This window comes from Scyliorhinus canicula, chromosome 8, assembly GCF_902713615.1.
Source record: "Scyliorhinus canicula chromosome 8, sScyCan1.1, whole genome shotgun sequence".
Taxonomy (NCBI): domain Eukaryota; kingdom Metazoa; phylum Chordata; class Chondrichthyes; order Carcharhiniformes; family Scyliorhinidae; genus Scyliorhinus; species Scyliorhinus canicula.
Window position 1 is genome coordinate 122483265 of NC_052153.1, and position 20285 is coordinate 122503549.

Consider the following 20285-nt stretch of genomic DNA (forward strand, 5'->3'; position numbering starts at 1 on the left):
CTGCGGGTGCCAGGTCCCGGAGGGAGACGGTGTCCTGCCAACCATCGGGGTGTTCAACGAACGCGTAGTGGGGGTTCGAGTGCAGGAGTTGGACCCTCTCTACCAGGGGGTCGGTCTTATGTGTCCGAACATGTTTTCGGAGGAGGACAGGGCCTGGTATCCTCAGCCAGGGCGGACGCAAGACCCCCGTAGTAGTTCCCCTAGGGAAGGCAAATAGGCGATCATGAGGAGTCAGATTCGTGGCCGTACAAAGGAGGGACCTAATAGCATGGAGCGCATCGGAGAGGACCTCCTGCCAGTGGGAGGTCGGGAGATTCCTGGACCACAAGGTCAGTAGGACGTTCTTCCAGACTGTTGCGTTCTCCTTCTCCACCTGCCCGTTACCCCTGGGGTTATAGCTGGTAGTCCTGCTCGAGGCAATGCCCTTACTGAGCAGGTACTGACGCAGCTCGTCGCTCATGAAGGACGAACCCCTGTAGCTGTGGACATAATTATGGAAACCAAACAGGGTGAAGACACTGTGCAGGGCTCTGATGACTGTATGGGAGGTCATATTGGGGCATGGGATGGCAAACGGGAGAATTTGTCTATGACGTTGAAGAAATAAACGTTGTGATTAGTTGAAGGGAGGGGCACTTTGAAATCGATGCTCAGGCGTTCAAAGGGCCGGGGTGCCTTTACCAGGTGTGCCTTGTCTGGTCTATAGGAGTGCGGTTTACACTTCGTGCAGATCGAGCAATTCCTCGTGATGGCTTTAACCTCTTCAGTGGAGAAGGGCAGGTTGCGGGCCTTGATGTAGTGGACGAACCAGGTGACCCCCGGATGGCAGAGGTCAGTGTGGATAGCCTGTAGTCAGTTGCCTTGCGCGCTGGCGCATGTGCCGCGGGACAGGGCATCTGGGGGCTCATTGAGCTTCCCAGGACAATATATTATATCGTAATTATAGGTGGCGAGTTCAATCCTCCACCACAAGATTTTGTCATTCTTGATTTTGCCCCGCTGCGAGTTGTCAAACATAAAGGCAACATATCTTTGGTCGGTGATGAGGGTCAACCTCCTACCTGCAAGGTAGTGCCTCCAGTGCCGTACGGCTTCCACAATGTCTTGGGCTTCATTTTCGACTGAGGAGTGTCGAAGTTCCGAAGTGGAGGGTTCGGCAAAAGAATGCTACTGGCCTGCCTGCCTGGTTCAGAGTGGCAGCGAGAGCGACTTCTGAGGCGTCGCTCTCCACCTGGAATGGGACGGACTCATCTACCGCCCGCATGGCGGTTTTGGCGATGTCTGCCTTAATGCAGTTGAAGGCCTGGCGAACCTCGGCTGACAGTGGGAAGAGGGTAGTCTTAAATAGTGGGCGGGCTTTGTCCGCATACTGGGGGACCCACTGGGCGTAGTATGAAAAAAATCCGAGGCACCTCTTGAGGGCCTTGGGACTGTGAGGGAGAGGTAGTTGTAAGAGGGGGCGCATACGGTCAGGGTCGGGTCTTGGGACCCTGTATTCCACGACGTAGCCGAGGATGGCTAGCCTGGTAGTGCGGAAAATGCATTTCTCCTTATTATAGGTGAGATTGAGTTTTTGGGCGGTTTGGAGAAATCGGTGGAGGTTGGCGTCATCGTCCTGCTGGTCATGGCCGCAGATGGTGACGTTATCCAAGTACGGAAAAGTGGCCCGCAGCCAGTACTGGTCCACCATTCGGTCCATTGCTCGTTGGAACACTGAAACCCCATTCGTGACGCCAAAGGGAACCCGGAGGAAATGGAAAAGGCGGCCGTCTGCCTCGAACGCCGTGTAGTGGTGGTCCTCCGGGCGGATTGGGAGCTGGTGGTATGCAGACCTCAGATCCACCGTGGAGAAGATGCGGTACTGGGCGATCTGATTTATCATGTCTGCAATCCGGGGGAGGGGGTACGCATCAAGGTGCGTGAACCGGTTAATGGTCTGACTGTAGTCAACCACCATCCGGAGCTTTTCCCCGGTTTTGACGACCACCACCTGAGCTCTCCAGGGGCTATTACTGGCCTCTATGACTCCTTCACGCAAAAGATGCCGGACTTCGGATCTGATAAACACCCTGTCCTGCAGGCTATACCTCCTGCTGCGAGTGGCCACTGGTTTGCAGTTGGCGGTGAGATTAGCGAAGAGTGGAGGGGGGTCGATTTTCAGAGTTGCTAGATTACATATAGTGAGTGGGTGAAGGGGTCCGCCAAAACTGAGTGTTAGGCTCCTGAGGTTGCACTGGAAATCCTGTCCTAGGAGGAGGGGGGTGCAGAGGTCTGGGAGCACATACAATTGGAAATTGGTGTAGTCGGCGCCCTGTATTGTTAGCGTCGCAGTAGTGCGCCCCTGTATTTGAACTGAGTGCGACCCCGAGGCAAGGGAGATTGTTTGCTGTGTCGGGAATATCAGGAGCGAGCAGTGCCTTCCCAGATCTGGGTGAACGAAGCTCTCAGTGCTCCCGGAGTCGAACAGGCATGGTGTCTAGTATCCGTTGATCTGGACGGACATCAGGGAGCTCTTGAGGTGCTTTGGCCGCGACTTATCCAAAGTGATTGCACCGAGCTGCGGGTAGTCGGTGGCGTGGTCGGCGGTGCTGGAGCGGCCCCGTGATGACTGTCCGCGGAGGTCGTAATCTTCGAGTGGCGTAGCGGGTGATGACCAAGATGGCGGCCCCTGTTGATCGCACGTGGTGAGCGGCGAGGAAGATGGCGCCCAAGATGGTGGCCCCCATGAATCACACATGTTGTGCGGAGGCGGAGTCGGCAGACACGCTGCCACATTGCGGGGTCTGCGGACCTGGTAGTCGGAGGAGCGAGTGTTCGGGTTAGGGTTCGAGTTTTTAGCTTTGGCCAGGCAGACCTTAGCAAAGTGCCCTTTCCGCCCGCAGCTGCTGCAGGTCGCGTAGTGGGCCGGGCATTGCTGCCGGGGGTGTTGGGGCTGGCCGCAAAAGTGGCACGATAGCCCTCCGTGGTGGGCGGGTGGCCGCGCGGCGCAGGCCTGGGGCAGTCGGTGGTCTGGGGTCCACGATGGGATCACGTGATCGGCCGAGAACGCAGTTAGGCTTTGGAAAGTGACCTCTAACGAGGTCGCTAGTTTTACCGTGTCCTCCAGGTCCTGGGACCCTTTCTCGAGAAGACGCTGCCGCACATAATTGGATCCGACCCCTGCAACATACACGTCTCGGACGGCGAGTTCCATGTGCTGGGAGGCTGTCACGGCCTGGAAGTTATATTCGCGTGCTAGGGCTTTAAGGTCGCGCAGGTAGTCTTCTCGCGACTCCACAGGGCGCTGGCGGCGAGTTGTGAAGATGTGTCGCGCGTAGACTTCATTCACGGGCCACACCTACAGGCGGTTGAGAATCGCGAAGGCCTCAGTTTAAGAGTCAGTTACATCAAGTTGAGTAGAAATACGATGGCTCACCCATGCTTGGAGAAGACTGAGTTTCTGTTCTTCTGTAACAGAGGAGGTCGTCGACGCAGCCAGGTAGGCCTTGAAGCACCAAAGCCAATACAAAAAAATTTCCTTTGCCTCTGCGGGCTGTGGATCGAGTTCCAGTCTGTCAGGTTTGAGGGCTGTTTCCATAGTAGTTTTTAAGCCGATTAAATTGATGCGACCATCAATTAATTCAGAGACATGAGTTGAAGTAAACGGTAGCTTTAAGCGGCTTACAACTGAGCCTGCCCGCGACTATGCTGAACTGAAGGCGGACTCGCAGGGCCGCAGCACTTATACTTCCTAAAGGGGGTGGAGCTGAGGGCGGAGCCCTGTACATGCTCCTCATCTCCCCCTGTGGGCAGAGCCGTGCAACGGCTCACAGATGGAGCCCACAGGGACACAGTAATGTACAGTGTGAATTATAGTGGTTACACATTCACCACAATAGGCATAGGTCTTCACTTAATCTAATATAGTGTCGACCCACAGTGAAAGTATGTTCAACAGTTCCTCGCTTATTAAAATAGTGTTGTACTATTACAAGTGTTGGTAGCTTGTCTGTGTCACTGCTTAGGTAAACGCAGTCTCCACAGATCCAGAGTACCCAACACAACATGTGCCCAAGTCTCTAATATATCCATATATCCTGTTGTATCCTCTGACAGTCCTCGGCACTATCAGCAACTCCACCAATCTTGGTGTCATTGCCAAACTTACTAATCAGACCACCCACATTTTCCTCCAGATCATTTATATATACTGCAAGCAACAGAGGTTCCATCACTGTGGAAAACCACTAGCTACAGATTCCCATTCAGAAAAACTCCCTTCCACCGCTACTTTATGTATTCTATTACCAAGCCTGTTCTGTATCCATTTACCTAACCCACTCCGAATCCCATATGATTTTAGTTTTTGTACCAGTCTGCATTGTGGGACCTTGTCAAACGCTTTAGTAATGACCACATAAACTACATCCACAGCCCTTCCCTCATCATTTTTCTTTGTCACCTCTTCAAAAATCTCAATCAAGTTGGTGAGACATGACCTTCACCGTACAAAACCATGCTGCCTGTCACTAAATCGTCCATTTTCCTCCAAATGAGCACATATCCTGTTCCTCAGTATCTTTTCCAACAGCTTCCAATCCACTGATGTTAGGCTCACCGGCCTATAATTTCCTTTCTTAAACAAGGGAATAACATTGGCTATTCTCCAGTCCTCCATTTGTTAAGGCTCCAGCTATTTCTCCCCTTGCCTCTCGCAGTAATCTGGGATAGATCCATCCGGCCCGGGGACACGTCTACCTTAATGCAATATAGGATACTCAACACTTCCTCCTTTTATTTTATCTCTTTCTATTAATTTAGAGACCCCAATTAATTTTTTCCAATTAAGGGGCAATTTAGCGTGGCCAATCCATCTATATTGCACATCTTTCAGGTGTAAGGACGAAACTTAAGCAAACACGGGGAGAATATGCAAACTCCACAAGCAGTGACCCACAGGTGGGATTGAACCTGGGACCTCGGCGCCATGAGGCAGCAGTGCTAACCACTGCACCATCGTGCTGCCCATTTCCTCCTTTCATATATTAACGTTTTCAAGAAGGTTCACACACCTATCCATGACATCAACATCCGTCATGTCCTTCCATCCTGGTGAATACCGATACAAAGTACTCATTAAGGATTTCACCTACTTCCTGTGGTTCCACGCAGAACTACCCTCCATTGTCCTTTTGTTGTCATGATGTATATCGAAGTACATGATGTCACTAAATGGAATGTGTGGATGAGGAAGAACGGATATCTCGCCCTAATGATAATTTGCTCTTGAAGAATGAGAATTCATAAAATCAGACTTGGAGGAACAATTTGATTTTGTTCGGAGAAGGTGGAAGATAATACTGTATTTTGTTGATGATTATATAATGGGACACCAAATAAATATATCCTAAACATTTTAAAATAGCTTAAATCAGGATACTTACTGAAGAAACGTCATCTGTAGTGTTACACCAGAGCAATCTCTGTGGTTATCTGAAAGAACACATACATTTGAAGCTTAAAAAGGATTACATTTCACTTTTGCATCCTGTATCACTGCTTTTCTCAAGTTTCAAAGCATCTTCTGTAAACATGGCTTATTTTTAGCAAGGCATCACCTTTCAGCAACTACTACACACTAAGCTGGAACAGATTTTTGATTGCCGAATAGCTTATTCACAGTGCTTTGCCAGGTGGACTATTACCTCTATCACTCATGGTGGGTGGAGATCATTTGTTTGTTCCTGTTAGTCTATTTTGTCTGCAAACAGTACATCTCAAAAATCAATGGACAGATTTCAACAAACTTGGTACATGGATAGGGTATAGTGAAAGGAAGAACTGATTATTTGTTTGCCAAGATGGGGATCCAGGTCCTGAATTTTTTCAAAGAATCAATTAAGATTGGGAGATAGGGTGATCTGACTTGTTTTTAGAACATTGTAGGCTGTTTTAGTTGGAATATTGTTGATTGTTTTAGAATGTTATGGATTGCCTCAACTGTCGTGATGCAATATGTCACAGCTGTCAAAATACGAGCAGAATTTTCAGAGCAGGTTGCCAGACGTTGATTGGACTGAAGCCTCCCTTGTGAGGTAGAAGCTCATAATACATTTTTTTTCCTCTGCTTTAACATTAGAGCACCAACCAGGCAGGGAAAAGCCTCATGAAAGAGCTGTGCAATTATAATAATGTTCAGTTAACAGAATGTGGTAGAGGTACGTGCTCTACTGAGTGCCATCTTCCCTTTTTCTAATCTTTGTTGCCGGTATCTTCTCCCGAATGTAACTCGCTTTCAATGACAGAGAACAGAAGTTTTACAGAAAATGTCAACTAATAAACATTTAAAATTAAACTGAATTAAACAGAGTTTAACAAATACGATCAATACAATGCAGATGTATAATTAATAAAATCTCTAATGGGTAAAATAACTTGTTCAAGACGTTGTTAGTTAGTAACAAAATTTGGCATAAACTTGATCCTCTTTTGATTTCTCACTCCTTTCAGCCTTGTTCTTGACTGAACTAAGATTGAAATTTTCAGTCTAGTATTAACAATTCATTAAAATTTATGCCAATTAAGTTAATCATTATTTGCATCAGCAACGTAAATAATACATCAGACTGACAAATTAGTATTCAAATATTAAATTACCAACTAAATCCAAACAGACAACTTAAAATTAAAGGACACTATAGTTCATATGAACCTTGTGATATAAAGCTGTTATAGAACATAGAACAGTACAGCACAGAACAGGCCCTTCGGCCCTCGATGTTGTGCCGAGCAATGATCACCCTACTCAAACCCACGTATCCACCCTATACCCGTAACCCAACAACCCCCCCCCCTTAACCTTACTTTTTAGGACACTACGGGCAATTTAGCATGGCCAATTTACCTAACCCGCACATCTTTGGACTGTGGGAGGAAACCGGAGCACCCGGAGGAAACCCACGCACACACCGAAGGCTCCCAAGCTATCTTTTACAAGACTTCGCCACTGATCTTATTTGATGTGGGGAGTTACATAGAACATAGAACAGTACAGCACAGAACAGGCCCTTCGGCCCTCGATGTTGTGCCGAGCAATGATCACCCTACTCGAACCCACGTATCCACCCTATTCCCGTAACTCAACAACCCCCCCCCCCCCCCCCCCCAACCTTACTTTTTAGGACACTACGGGAAATTTATCATGGCCAATCCACCTAACCCGCACATCTTTGGACTGTGGGAGGAAACCGGAGCACCCGGAGGAAACCCACGCACACACGGGGAGGACGTGCAGACTCCGCACAGACAGTGACCCAGCCGGGAATCGAACCTGGGACCCTGGAGCTGTGAAGCATTTATGCTAACCACCATGCTACCGTGCTGCCCCAATTATTAAATTGCAGATATCAAAAATGCTGAATGCATCATAGTTTTGGGCTGCATTTTGCGACGTCAGTATATCCAATGACTCATAATATCTGAAATAAATTAAGGGATCATTCTTGGAAACTTTCAGGAAGACCTCAAGCAAATCGTTAAAGCATGACAATATTACAATGCAAAAATACAAAGGAAGTTATTTAATAATTTTGCCTTATACGATTGACAGAAATTCACATACTCCAATCAGTACATTGTACAAACTTGTCTGGAGAGGTGCCAAACACCATCAGCTAGCTGTGGAAAGGAACCACTGAATTTTGGATTATAACATTCTTTGATGCGAAGTAACAATGTGAAGTCAATTGGAAATTGGCATTTACAAATTCATACAACGATGGCAACTTATTACAACAGACCTTTCAAAGCCACAAGACAAAGGAGCTTGATTAGTACTGAAGTGTGTGTGTGTTTGGGGGGCAGGAGGAACGATGGAGGGAAGGAGGAACCAATGGATGGACGGATTGACAAATAATTGGTTTATAAAAATTGATCATGGTGGCTGTGCGAATAATGCTAACGATGCAAATAAAACAAGTCATCATATTTCATAACTCCCTACAGAGGGAAAATAAAGCATAAAATAAAATAATAAAAAGACTCACAATTACAAACATTTTGGTATGCAAATAATCACAGTATGTTGAAAAATGTAGCTGTCCTTAAATTACTGAATAAAAATGGAAAATCTACTGCACTGTGCATTAAGTATGAAAGCCCACAGATCACACATTGCAAGGCTCAGTTCCTTAAATTCTCAATCAGTTACATGCTATTAGTAAGTTTTATAAAGTAGACGATTGGGTTGTCTCGCAGTATATTTGTTCTATATCTTATTTACGGATGTTGTATTTTCACACATTTATTTTCATATGGCTGTGACACAAGAAAATGACATGTGGATTTCAAGAGTTTTCTACCAAAGGCCAGAGGTTTCCCCATCTTTCAGCATGAGAAGAAATATCAATGGCTGGATTGTGTCAGATTAGCTTTGGTATGTGTGACTTGAATCAGTTTCAGTGCTCGTTCCAAAAACCTTTGAGCTTATTCACATACTTTGTTTCTTTTTTAAATACTTTCACAGGATGTGGGCATCACTTCCTAGGCCACATTTAATGTCCATTCCCAATTGCCTTGAGAAGGTGATGGTGAACTGCCGCCTTGGACCATTGCAATCCATGTGGTATAGCAAGAAGTCTTGCAACACCAGGTTAAAGTCCAACAGGTTTGTTTGGAATCAATAGCTTTCGGAGCGCAGTTCCTTCATCAGGTGAAATAGATGCACTGACCTAATGAAGGAGCTGCGCTCCGAAAGATAGCGATTCCAAACAAATCTGTTGGACTTTAACCTGGTGTTGTAAGACTTCTTACTGTGCTCAACCCAGTCCAACGCCGGCATCTCCACATCATGTGGTACGGGTATACCCACGGAGCATTGGGTATAAGAATTGGCAAGTCATTTTGCAGCTGTATAGAGCCTTAGTTAGGCCACACTTGGAGTATAGTGTTCAATTCTGGTCGCCACACTGCCAGAAGGATGTGGAGGTTTTAGAGAGGGTGCAGAAGAGATTTACCAAGATGTTGCCTGGTATGAAGGGCATTAGCTATGAGGAGCGGTTGAATAAACTCGCTTTGTTCTCATTGGAATGACGGAGGTTGAGGGGCGACCTAATAGAGGTCTACAAAATTATGAGGGGCATAGATAGAGTGGATACTCAGAGTCTTTTCCCCAGGGTAGAGGGGTCAGTTACTAGGGGGCATAGGTTTAAGGTTGGAGGGGCAAGGTTTAGAGGAGATGTACGAGGCAAGTTTTTTTACACAGAGGTTAGTGGGTGCCTGGAATTCGCTGCCGGAGTAGGTGGTGGAAGCAGGGACGATAGTGACTTTTAAGGGGCATCTTGACAAATACATGAATAGGATGGGAATAGAGGAATACGGACCCAGGAAGTGGAGAAGATTTTAGTTTAGATGGGCAACATGGTCGGCACGGGCTTGGAGGGCCGAAGGGCCTGTTCCTATGCTGTAGTTTTCTTTGTAAGAAGTCTTACAACACCAGGTTAAAGTCCAACAGGTTTGTTTCAAACACGAGCTTTCGGAGCACGGCTCCTTCTTCAGGTGAATGAAAAAGCTTGTTCCAGAAATGTTTATATAGACACAGTCAGAGATGCCCCGGAATGCGAGCACCTGCAGGCAATCAAATCATCAAAGATGCAGAGAGAGAGGTAACTCCAGGTTAAAGAGGTGTGAATTGTCCCAAGCCAGTTCAGTCGGTAGGCCTCTGCAAGTCCAGGCTTGTTGGTGGGGGCCGAATGTAATGCGACATGAATCCCAGATCCCGGTTGAGTCCGCATTCATGCGTGCGGAACTTAGCTATAAGTTTTTGCTCAGCAATTTTGCGTTGTCGCGTCTCCTGAAGGCCTCCTTGTAGAATGCTGACCCGGAGATCAGAGGCTGAATGTCCTTGACTGCTGAAGTGTTCCCCAACTGGAAGGGAACAGTCCTGCCTGTTGATAGTCGCACGATGCCCGTTTATTCGTTGTCGCAGTGTCTGCATGGTCTCGCCAATGTACCACGCTTCGGGACATCCTTTCCTGCAGCGTATGAGGTAGACTACATTGGTCGAGTCGCACGAGTATGCGCCGCGTACCTGGTGGGTGGTGTTTCCACGTGTAATGGTGGTGTCCATGTCGATGATCTGGCATGTCTTGCAGAGATTACCCTGGCAGGGTTTTGTGGTGTTGTGGTTGCTGTTCTGAAGGCTGGGTAATTTGCTGCAAACAATGGTTTGTTTGAGGTTGCGCGGTTGTTTGAAGGCCAGTAGTGGGGGTGTGGGGATGACCTTGGCAAGATGTCCATCTCCACATCATGGGTACTTTTCTTTGTTCTTTGAAACTGAGCATTGTGCAATCCACAGCAAATATTTCCATTTCTAACTTTATGATGGAAGGAAGGTAATTGATAAAGCAGCTGAAGATGGTTGGGCCTAGGACATTATCTTGAGGAACATTTGCAGTATTTTTTGTCAACTGTGATGATTGGCCTCCAACAGCCACACCCATCTTCCTTTGTGGTAGATATGACTTCAACCAGTGGAGAGTTTTTCCCTAATTCCCATTAACTACAGTTTAGCTAGGGCTCCCTGATGCCTTACTCTGTCAAATGCTGCCTTGATGTCAAGGGCAGTAACTCTCACCTCACCTCATGTTCAAATATTTTTTCCATGCTTGGACTAAGCTATAATGAGATCAGGAGCTGTGTGGTCCAGGTAGAGACCAAACTTTGAGCAAATTTTATTGAATAAGTGCCATTTGCTAGCACTGTTGATGACACTTTTCATCACTTTGCTGATGATTGAGTAGAATGATGGAACGGTAATTGGCGGGGTTGGATTTGTCCTGCTTATTATTTTCCGCATTGCCGGGGTAGAAGCTAGTGTTGTAGCTGAACTGGAACAGCTTGGCTAAAGGCGCAGCAAGCAGAAGTCTTCAGTACTGCTGCCAGCCTGTTGTCAGGGCCCATAGCCTTTGCAGCATCTAATGCCTTCAGCCGTTTCTTGATATAAGGAGTGAGTGAATTTGCTGAAGACTGAATGGATATCGGGAGGCCAGATGGATCATTCTCTTAGAATTTCTGGCTGAAAATTGTTGCAAATATTTCAGCCTCATCATCTGATGTGCTGCCATCATTAAGGGTGGGAATATTTGTGCAGCCTCCTCCTATATTAGTTGTATAATTGTCTACCACCATGCACAACTAGATGTGGCAAGACTACAGAATTTAGTTCTTATCCCGGTGTTGTGGGGGATGCTTACCTCTGTCTATTGCATGTGACATCATCTCATGCATCACAACATATGTTAAACTGACCTATCACTGTGTTTAATAGTTGTTTAAAACCCACTATTGAATATCAGCGCCAGTTTAGAATGTTTGACTGACTAAATTCAACGATCAACAACAAGTAGGGCAAATCCCAGCCAATCAATTCCATCAATCTACTCTCAATCATTAGCAAAGTAACAGAATGTTTAGTCAACAATGCTATCAAGCAACCTTTAGCCAAGCTATCAGCAATCTCACTCATGCTCAGTTGGGATCCACCAGGGCCATTCAGCTCTTATCCCCATTAGTTGGGGGAGGTCATTCTGTCTCAGAAACAGAGCCTGGAGTTCCAGGTGTGGAGAGTAAGGGCCATACATTCATGGTGATTAACTTTCACTGGAATGGGAGAGCACTACACCTGTCGGTACATCACAGTTTATAATCTCAGGATCTCATTATATTTTTTCGATTTTCTGGACAGTAGTGACACCAGATGAGGGTCTTGCAGAACCTGCAACTGAGCAGCAGACCACCTCCTCTGAAAAATGAGTAATCTCAGAGAGTTGCATCAGTTATTCCCCTGGGCCAGCACAGATGTATACTCCTTCATAATAATAATAGTCTTTATTGTCACAAGTAGGCTTACATTAATACTGCAATGAAGTCACTGTGAAAAGCCACTAGTCGCCACATTCCGGCGCCTGTTCGGGTACACAGAGGGAGAATTCAGAATGTCCAAATTACTCAACAGCACATCTTTATGGTTGACACACTTGTATCGGCTCTTGGTTCCAACCTAGTGATCACCTCACTGTTGAGCGTATATAGACACGCTCATAGGTGTAAAGCCTGCTCGGGCACGCAGCTTGAACTAAATTAGCAAGCAACCAAGCAAAACCCCAACAATGCTTACCTCCTCCTGACAATGCTAAACACTCCCTTCCCCCCCTACTTGATAACATTCACCTCTTCCATCCTGACACTCCACCCCCCCTCCTGTTCACAATATCACATTGTCTGGGTGGGCAAGGGAGGTGGCTGGTGAGCACTGTCAGCAGGTGAGTGAAATATGAATAATGTTGGTGGGTGAGGCAGGGTGAACATTTTTGGGCCAGAAGGTTGTGCAATGTTAGAAGTGATAAGGGTGTTAGGAGCAGCATGGTGGCACAGTGGTTAGCACTGTTGTCTCCGCCAGGGCTGTGGGTGCATTCCAGCACTGGGTGACTGTGTGGAGTTTGCACTCTCTCTCCGTGTCTGCGTGGGTTTCCTCCGGGTGCTCCTGTTTCCTCCCACAGTCCAAGGATGTGCAGGTTAGCTGTGTGGCCACCTAAAATGGCGTCCCACAAAAGCTGCTGGGAAAAGTGGCAAAGTTCAGGACAGACAGGCTGCAGCTTACAGATACACAAAAAGCCGCAGCTCAGACGTTTTTAACAGCCCAGGAAAAAGGCCGTTGAAAGGCCATCACGGGACAATGGGCTTGAAATGGAAATAGATATTAAGTGGCAGACTTGGTGGCGTCTGTTTCCTTATTTGGAAAGGCTTAAGTGCCGCGGACACCAACGGATATGGCCGGTCGGGTCCTGCCCCGCCATCAAGGTGACGGATCTTAATTGGATATGATCGATCAAGCCCTGATCAATGGATTTTCACCTGGGGCCGCCCAAAGGGGTGCAAAACCTCTCAGTGATAAAAGGTGTTGCGCAGCCCACCACTCGCTCTCTCGACTGCAACTTTCGACAGCCAACAACAAATGTGACCCTTTTGCCAGCCAAGAGGAAGATCATCCACGCCATTTACAGAAGGACCAAAGCCAAGGACAAACACGACCAGCAACTGACTTCCAGCACTGCCAGACAACAGATCTCAGATAAGGCCATATCTGTCCGGTACTTGCCAGTCACCTGGAAGGTAAGTTAAGGTATTTCTTGTTTGTATTGTCTTAAAGTTCAACTTGCATGTGTGTGATTAATTAATATTAACAATTGTGTTTGTGAATAAAAGTATATTATTGTACCAAACAATTTGTGGTCATTTGTCCATCGTATACGGGTTAAAGACACACTGTGGTTTTGGCACAATAGGTGGATTAGCCAAGCTAAACGTTCCCTTAGTGTACAAAGATGTGCAGGTTAGGTGGTGCGAGTGGGATAGGGACGGGGAGTAGGGTAGGGCACCTAGGTAGGGTGCTCATTCAGAGTGCAGATATGATGGACTGAATGCACTGTATGGATTCTATAGATTAATTTGACTTTCCTTCTATTCCCATTTGATTTACACCCCCAGTGATCTCCAGTCAGGTACTTATCAGAAAATGGAAGCTTAATTAGCACTGCTACCCCACCGCTCCAGGGACCCGGGTTCGATTCTGATCGGGGTGACTGTCTGTGTGGAGTTTGCACATTCTTCCCGTGTCTATGTGGGTTTCCTCCGGATGTTCTGGTTTCCCCCCACAGTCCAAAGATGTGCAGGTTAGGTAGATTGGCTATGTTAAATTGCCCCCAGGTGGAATTGCGGGGATTGGGCCTGTGTAGGGCGCTCTTTCAGAGGGTCGTGCGGTCAAGATGGGCCAAATGGCCTCCTTCTGGATTGTCGGGATTCTATGAATAACTTGGTCTGAGATAAAAGAAAAAATAATACCGATGCTGGAGATCTGAAATAAAAACAGAGTGTATTGGAAAATCTCAACAAGTCATCCGTGGTTTACTAGTGAAGTTAAGGATAGTATTAGATAAAAGAAGAGGCTTATAATGTAATTGTTCCAAAGTCCCAGAGGACCATAGGCTGCTCTCCCCTTTAAGAGCTGACTGGTGGTGATTTAAGCTGAGGACCACCACTCCTCAGACAAGGCCTGTAATATTACAAAAAGGGTTGGCAGTATTTTAGTAACTAGCAAAGGGCAACCAAAAAGTTGATAAACGAGAATAAATTGAATATTAAAGTAAAGTAGCCAGGAAAATGATACGGGCTTTTGCAAGAATACAAAAAGGACAGAAAGTAAACTTTGGTCTTTTAGAAGCAGAGGCCGGCGATTTTGGGATTGAGGCCATGGTGGACATGTTGATAGTGTTCATAGTGTAAGACACAAATTACATACCAGAAATAGAAATTAACCAAGGGGCTAATAAGAATGAGGAACATAAGGCAATTAATTTCAACAACATCTATTTGATTAAGTTGAAGGATGAAAATCTAACAAACCCCCAGGATCTAATTGGCCTACATCTAACGATTCTAAAAGAGAAAGCTGCAGAAATAATGGATGCGCAGGTTCTGACTTTCCAAAATTGTTTAGATTCTAGAATGGTCCCATCAGATTGGAAGTTAGAATATGGAACTCCGCTATTCAAGACTGGAGGAAAAGAGAAAACAGGGAACGATAAACCAGTTAGCGTAACAGTCATTGGAAAAATGCTGAAATTTATATTAAGGAAATCTTAATAATCCGCTGAGAGAAGTCATCGAATAATCAGACAAAGTCAACATGATTTATGAAAATAAAATTGTTTTTGACAAGTTGAAAACGAGGGTATAACCGTTGGCTAAATAAAGGCAAACCATAAATGAAATGAAATGAAAATCGCTTATTGTCACGAGTAGGCTTCAATGAAGTTACTGTGAAAAGCCCCTAGTCGTCACATTCCGGCGCCTGTCCGGGGAGGCTGGTACGGGAATTGAACCGTGCTGCTGGCCTGCTTGGTCTGCTTTAAAGGCCAACGATTTAGCTCAGTGAGCTATGGCAGTCTACTTGGATTTTCAAAATGCATTCGATAAGGTGGAATAAAAAGGTTAATATGCAAGGACTCGGAGTTGGGGGTAATATATTGGTATGGCTAAAGGATTGACCAAAGGACAGAAAACAGAGAGTAGGGTTAAATGAGACATTTTAAAGTTGGCAAGATATACCTTGCGGAGTGCCGCAAGGATCAGTGCCGAGGCCTCAAAAATGTACAATCTTTCTTAAAAACTTTGATGAAGAAATCAAAAGTAATGTGTGCAAGTTTGTTGATGATACAAAGATAAGTGGAAGCTGCAAAGTGGACCCAAAAAAGTTGCAAATAGTTTGGACAGGTTGAGTGAGTAGGCAACAAAGTGACAAATGGAGCATAGTGTGGAGAAATGTGAGGTTATTCACTTTGGTAATAAGAATAGAAAGGCAGAATATTTTTTTAAATATAAAAAGGTGCAAAACTTTTCAATATTGAGATTCAGAGGCTTGGCTGTACTTCTACAAAATTAGCATCCAAGTACAGCAAACAGTTAGGTAGGCAAATGGTCTGTCTGCCTTCACTGCAAGGGGAAAGGAGCACAATATGTTTTTAAAATTTTTTTTTAGCATATCCAATTATTTTTTTCCAATTAAGGGACAATTCAGCGTGGCCAATCCACCTAACCTGCACATCTTTGGATTGTGGGGGTGAAACCCACGCAGGCACGGGGAGAACGTGCAAATTCCACACGGACAGTGACCCAGGGCCGGGATTCGAACCCGGGTCCTCAGCGCCGTAGGCAACAATGCTAACCACTGTGCCACCGTGCTGCCCATTGGAGCACAATATGTTAAGCGTTGCCATTATTATACAGGGCTTTGGGTGTGACCACACCTGGAGTACTGTGCATAGCTTTCCTTTGTACCACCTTTGAAGCAGTTAATTCATTTATAGGATGTGGGCATTGCCTGCTAGGCCAACATTTAATTACCTAATTGACCCTCAGAAGGTGGTGGTGAGCTATCTTCTTGAACTGCTGCAGTCCCTGTGGTATCAGTACACATGCAGTGATATTAGGGAGGGAGTTCCAGGATTTTGACCCAGTGACAGTGAAGGAATAGCAATATATTTCCAAGTCAGAATGGTGCGTGACTTGGAGGGGAACTTGCAAGTGGTGGTGTTCCTATGTGTCTGCTACTCTTGTCCTTCTAGATGGTAGTGAATGTGAGGCTTAGAAAATGTTACCCAAGGAACCTTGGTCAGTTCCTGTGGTGCATCTCATTCAGGGTAAAAGCTGCTGCCACTATTCATCAATGGTGAAAAGAGTGAATGATTATGGAAAGGGTGCCAATCAAGCAGGTTGCTTTGTCCTGGATGGTGTTGAGCTACTTAGGTGTTGTTGGAGCTGCACTCATCCATCACATTCTTGACTTGTGCCTTGTAGATGGTGGACATGCCATGGGAAGTCAGGGAGCGAGTTGCTCACGACAAAATTCCCAGCCTCTGATCTTCCCTAATATCTATAATATTTATATGGCTAGTCCTGTTCCGATTTGGTTCAATGGTAGCCCCCAAAATGTTGATAGTACAACGAAGGTTCACCAGATTTTCCCCTGGACTCAGACCATTGTTCGATGATAACAATATTCCCTTTGGAGATGAAAATATACCCTCTCGTGTTTAGTAATAATGAGAAGTGATCTCATTGAAACATGCAGGATTCTGAAGGGGTTTGATAGGTTAAATACTGATAGGTTGTTTCCCCTGACTAGGGACTTTAGAATACGAGGGCACAGCCTCATGAGTAGGACATCAATCATTTAGGACTGAACTGAGGAAAAATGTATGCACTCATAAGGATTGTGACTATTTGGAACAATCTACCTCAGAAGTATGAATGTATTCAAGACAGGGATGAATAGGTTTTTAATCTGAGAGAATCGAGGGATATAGAAAGCGGGCATAAAGTGAAGTTGAAGCAGATGATCATTCATAATGGAACTGAATGCTGGAGCAGATTTGAAGGGCTGCTCCTATTTTCTTATGTCCTTCGGTACCTAGTAATCTGTTTATCTCCCATCAAATATTTTGTTTTTAATATAAATGAAAGAGTACTGAAATACAGACACATTGTCAGACAGTGAATTTTCATTTAATTTTAAACTATTTAAAAAATAATTAATTAAGGGGCAATCAATTTAGCATGGCCAATCCACCTACCCTGCCCATAATAATAACAATAATCGCTTTTTGTCACAAGTAGGCTTCAATTAAGTTACTGTGAAAAGCCTTTCGTCGTCACATTCCAGCACCTGTTCGGGGAGGCCGGTACAGAAATTGAAGGCGCTGTTGGCCTTGTTCTGCATTACAAGCCAACTGTTCAGCCCACTGTGCTAAACCAGCATCACATCTTTGGATTGTGGAGGTGAGACCCACGTAAGGGAGAATGTGCAAACTCCACACGGATAGTGACCTGGGGCCAGGATCGAACGCAGGTCCACAGCAGTGCTAACCACTGTGCCAACATGCCGCCTGAGTTTTCATTTTAAATAATAAAATGTCAATTGTATGTCAGACTCATTTGCAAGTGCAATTTTTACAATTCTTTTTCTATTGTTGGGACTTCTTACCTCTAAATGCAGTGACATCTCCGTAATGAACCTGAAGAACAATGTAGTTAATATTTGTGTTTCCACCAACTCTAAATCCAACATCTGGAAATTAAGAAAGACAAAGTACACATTTGTTTAGTCTGTTTACTGATAAGAGGGAACGATAAAGTTATATTGCATATCTACTTTCAAGAGAGCATACGGAATGTTTGCCTTCATTGGACAGGGCATCGAGTATAAAAACTGCTGGAAAGTCCTGCTGCAATTGTATAGAACCTTGGTACGGCCGCACTTGGAATATTGAGCACAATTCTGGTCGTCACACTACCAGAAGGATGTGGAGCCTTTGGAGAGGGTGCAGAGGAGGTTTACCAGGATGTTGCCTGGTCTGGAGGGTGTTAGCTATGTGGAGAGGCTGAATAGACTCGGACTGTTTTCATTAGAACGACGGAGGTTGAAGGGTGACCTGATAAGAGTTCTACATGATTATGAGGGGCATGGATAGAATTGATGGGCAGGTACTCTTTCCCTGGGTGTAGGGGTCAGTCACCAGGGGGCATAGATTTAAGGTCCATCGGGCAAAGTTTAGAGAAGATGTGCGACGCAGGTTTTCTTACACAGAGGGTGGTGAGTGCCTGGAATGCATTGCCAGGGGAGGTTGTGGAAGCAGGTACATTAACGCCGTTCAAAAGGCATCTTGACAAACACATGGATAGGATGGGTATAGAGGGATACGGCACTAGGAAGTGCTGAGGGTTTCGGCCAAAGTTTGTCTCATGACCGGTACAGGCTTGGGGGGCCGAAGGGCCTGTTCCTGTGCTGTATTATTCTTTGTTCTGCTGGGTTGAGCTAAATCATATTTGTATGTTTTGCACATTGCTCTGCATTGCCAACTGAAATCAAAAGAGAAATATTGATCAGTATTCAGGAGGTCCAGTAACAGAATCCAAGGAAGGTGCGCAGATTTAATTAACTGAATTCCTAAGTAGGAAGTACAGAATTCTGCGATCTTAGTTAACTGGCAGTCTAGACATGATCTTAAAGTATGTATATTTAACATATTTTACAACATATTTACTGAAATGTAACTATTTCAAGAGGTATTTCGAGAACTTGCTATCCAACCTTTCTCAGTTCCAAAATTAATATCATCAAAGCAGCTGACAAGGGTGGCGCTATTGTTTGATGAACTGACTTCTACATTGCAAAAGCCGATTACCAACTCCTTTTCATAAATTTGGAGTTTCCAATTATTTTTTTTCCAATTAAGGGGCAATTTAGCATAGCCAATTCACCGATCCTGCACATCTTTTTGAGTTGTGGGGGTGAGACCCACGCAGACAGGGGGAGAATGTGCAAACTCCACACAAACAGTGACCCGGGGCTGGGATCAATCCCGGGTCCTTGGCGCCGTGAGGCAGCAGTATTGACCACTGCACCGCCCTTGAATGCCCCCTTCCTCCTACCTCTCCCTGGACCATAACCCCGTCACAACATCAAGCCATTGTCCAGGTTTATCACTGATCTTATCTCCTCTGGAGATCTTCCCTCCAACTTCTCAAGCTCTCAACCCTGAACAGCGTGCTTCACCTCCTTCCCATGATCAGCAAACAAAACTGCCCTGGTAAACCTAACATTTCAGCCTATTCCTGCCCCACTGAACTGATTTCTTCTTAACTCACCTGTTTCCCCCCCCTTGCCCAATCACTTTCCAATTACATCCACAGCTCTTCTAATGGCCTTGCATCTTAACATTTCCAGTATCCTGGCGCAATCTGTCCGGGGGGGGGGGGGGGGGGGGGGGGCATGGTAGAACAGTGGTTAGCACAGTTGCTTCACAGTGCCAGGCTTGGGTCACTGTCTGTGCGGAGTCTGCTCTGCGTGCTCCAGTTTCCTCCCACAGTCTAAAGATATGCAGGTTAGGTGGATTGGCCATGCTAAATTGTCCCGCAGTGTCCAAAGGTTAGGTGGGGTTGCTGGGTTGTGGGGATAGGGTAGGGGTGTGGGCTTCGGTAGTGTGCTCTTTCAGGGGCCGTTGTAGACTCGATGGGCTGAATGGCCTCCTTCTGCACTGTAAATTCTATGATTTCTGTGATCTCTTCACCATGGATACAAATATATGAATGAGGAGTAGGCCATTCAGCCCCTCAAGCCTGCTCCATTTAATATGGTTCCAGTTGATCTTGATGGCAATCCCAAATCTCCACTCTACCTGCTCCCAATAACCCCCCACCGCCTTGCTTACCAAGAATCTACCCACTTCTGCCTTGCACAAGCGGTTCAAGAAGAGTTCCAAAGACTCACAACCCTCGAGTGAAAATATTTCATCTCATTTCAGTTTTAAATGTGTGACACCAAGTTCTGAATTCTCTTACAAAAGGAAACATCCTTTACACATCAACCCTGTAAAGCCCCTTCAGGATCTTATATGCTTAAATTACGTCACCTCTCATTCTTCTAAACTCCAGTGGATACAACAGATTCTCAAAGTCTCCACATTCGCATTTCCTACCACTGAAGGCACTCCACTTCTTCCCTGAACAAAGCCCGGCCAGTCTCCATCCACAGCCACCCTCCAATAATAATAATAATAATAATAATAATAATAATCACTTATTGTCACAAGTAGGCTTCAATGAAGTTACTGTGTGAAAAGCCCCTAGTCACCACATTCCGGCACCTGTTCGGGGAGGCTGGTATGGGAATTGAACCCGCGCTGCTGGCC

At 45.7% G+C, this 20285-nt stretch overlaps 1 protein-coding gene across 6 annotated transcripts in view; it reads right to left on the minus strand.

Moving 5' to 3' along the window:
- Positions 1–20285, minus strand: part of pam (peptidylglycine alpha-amidating monooxygenase) — a 351236-nt gene that overhangs the window by 136443 nt on the left and 194508 nt on the right. For all 6 annotated transcript variants that reach the window (XM_038805182.1, XM_038805179.1, XM_038805184.1 and 3 more), the window contains 2 exons: positions 17579–17662; positions 5424–5472 (listed from right to left, as the gene is read on the minus strand). In XM_038805182.1, the coding sequence (XP_038661110.1) occupies positions 5424–5472; positions 17579–17662 (133 nt within the window). The remainder of the gene's footprint in view (positions 1–5423; positions 5473–17578; positions 17663–20285) is intronic.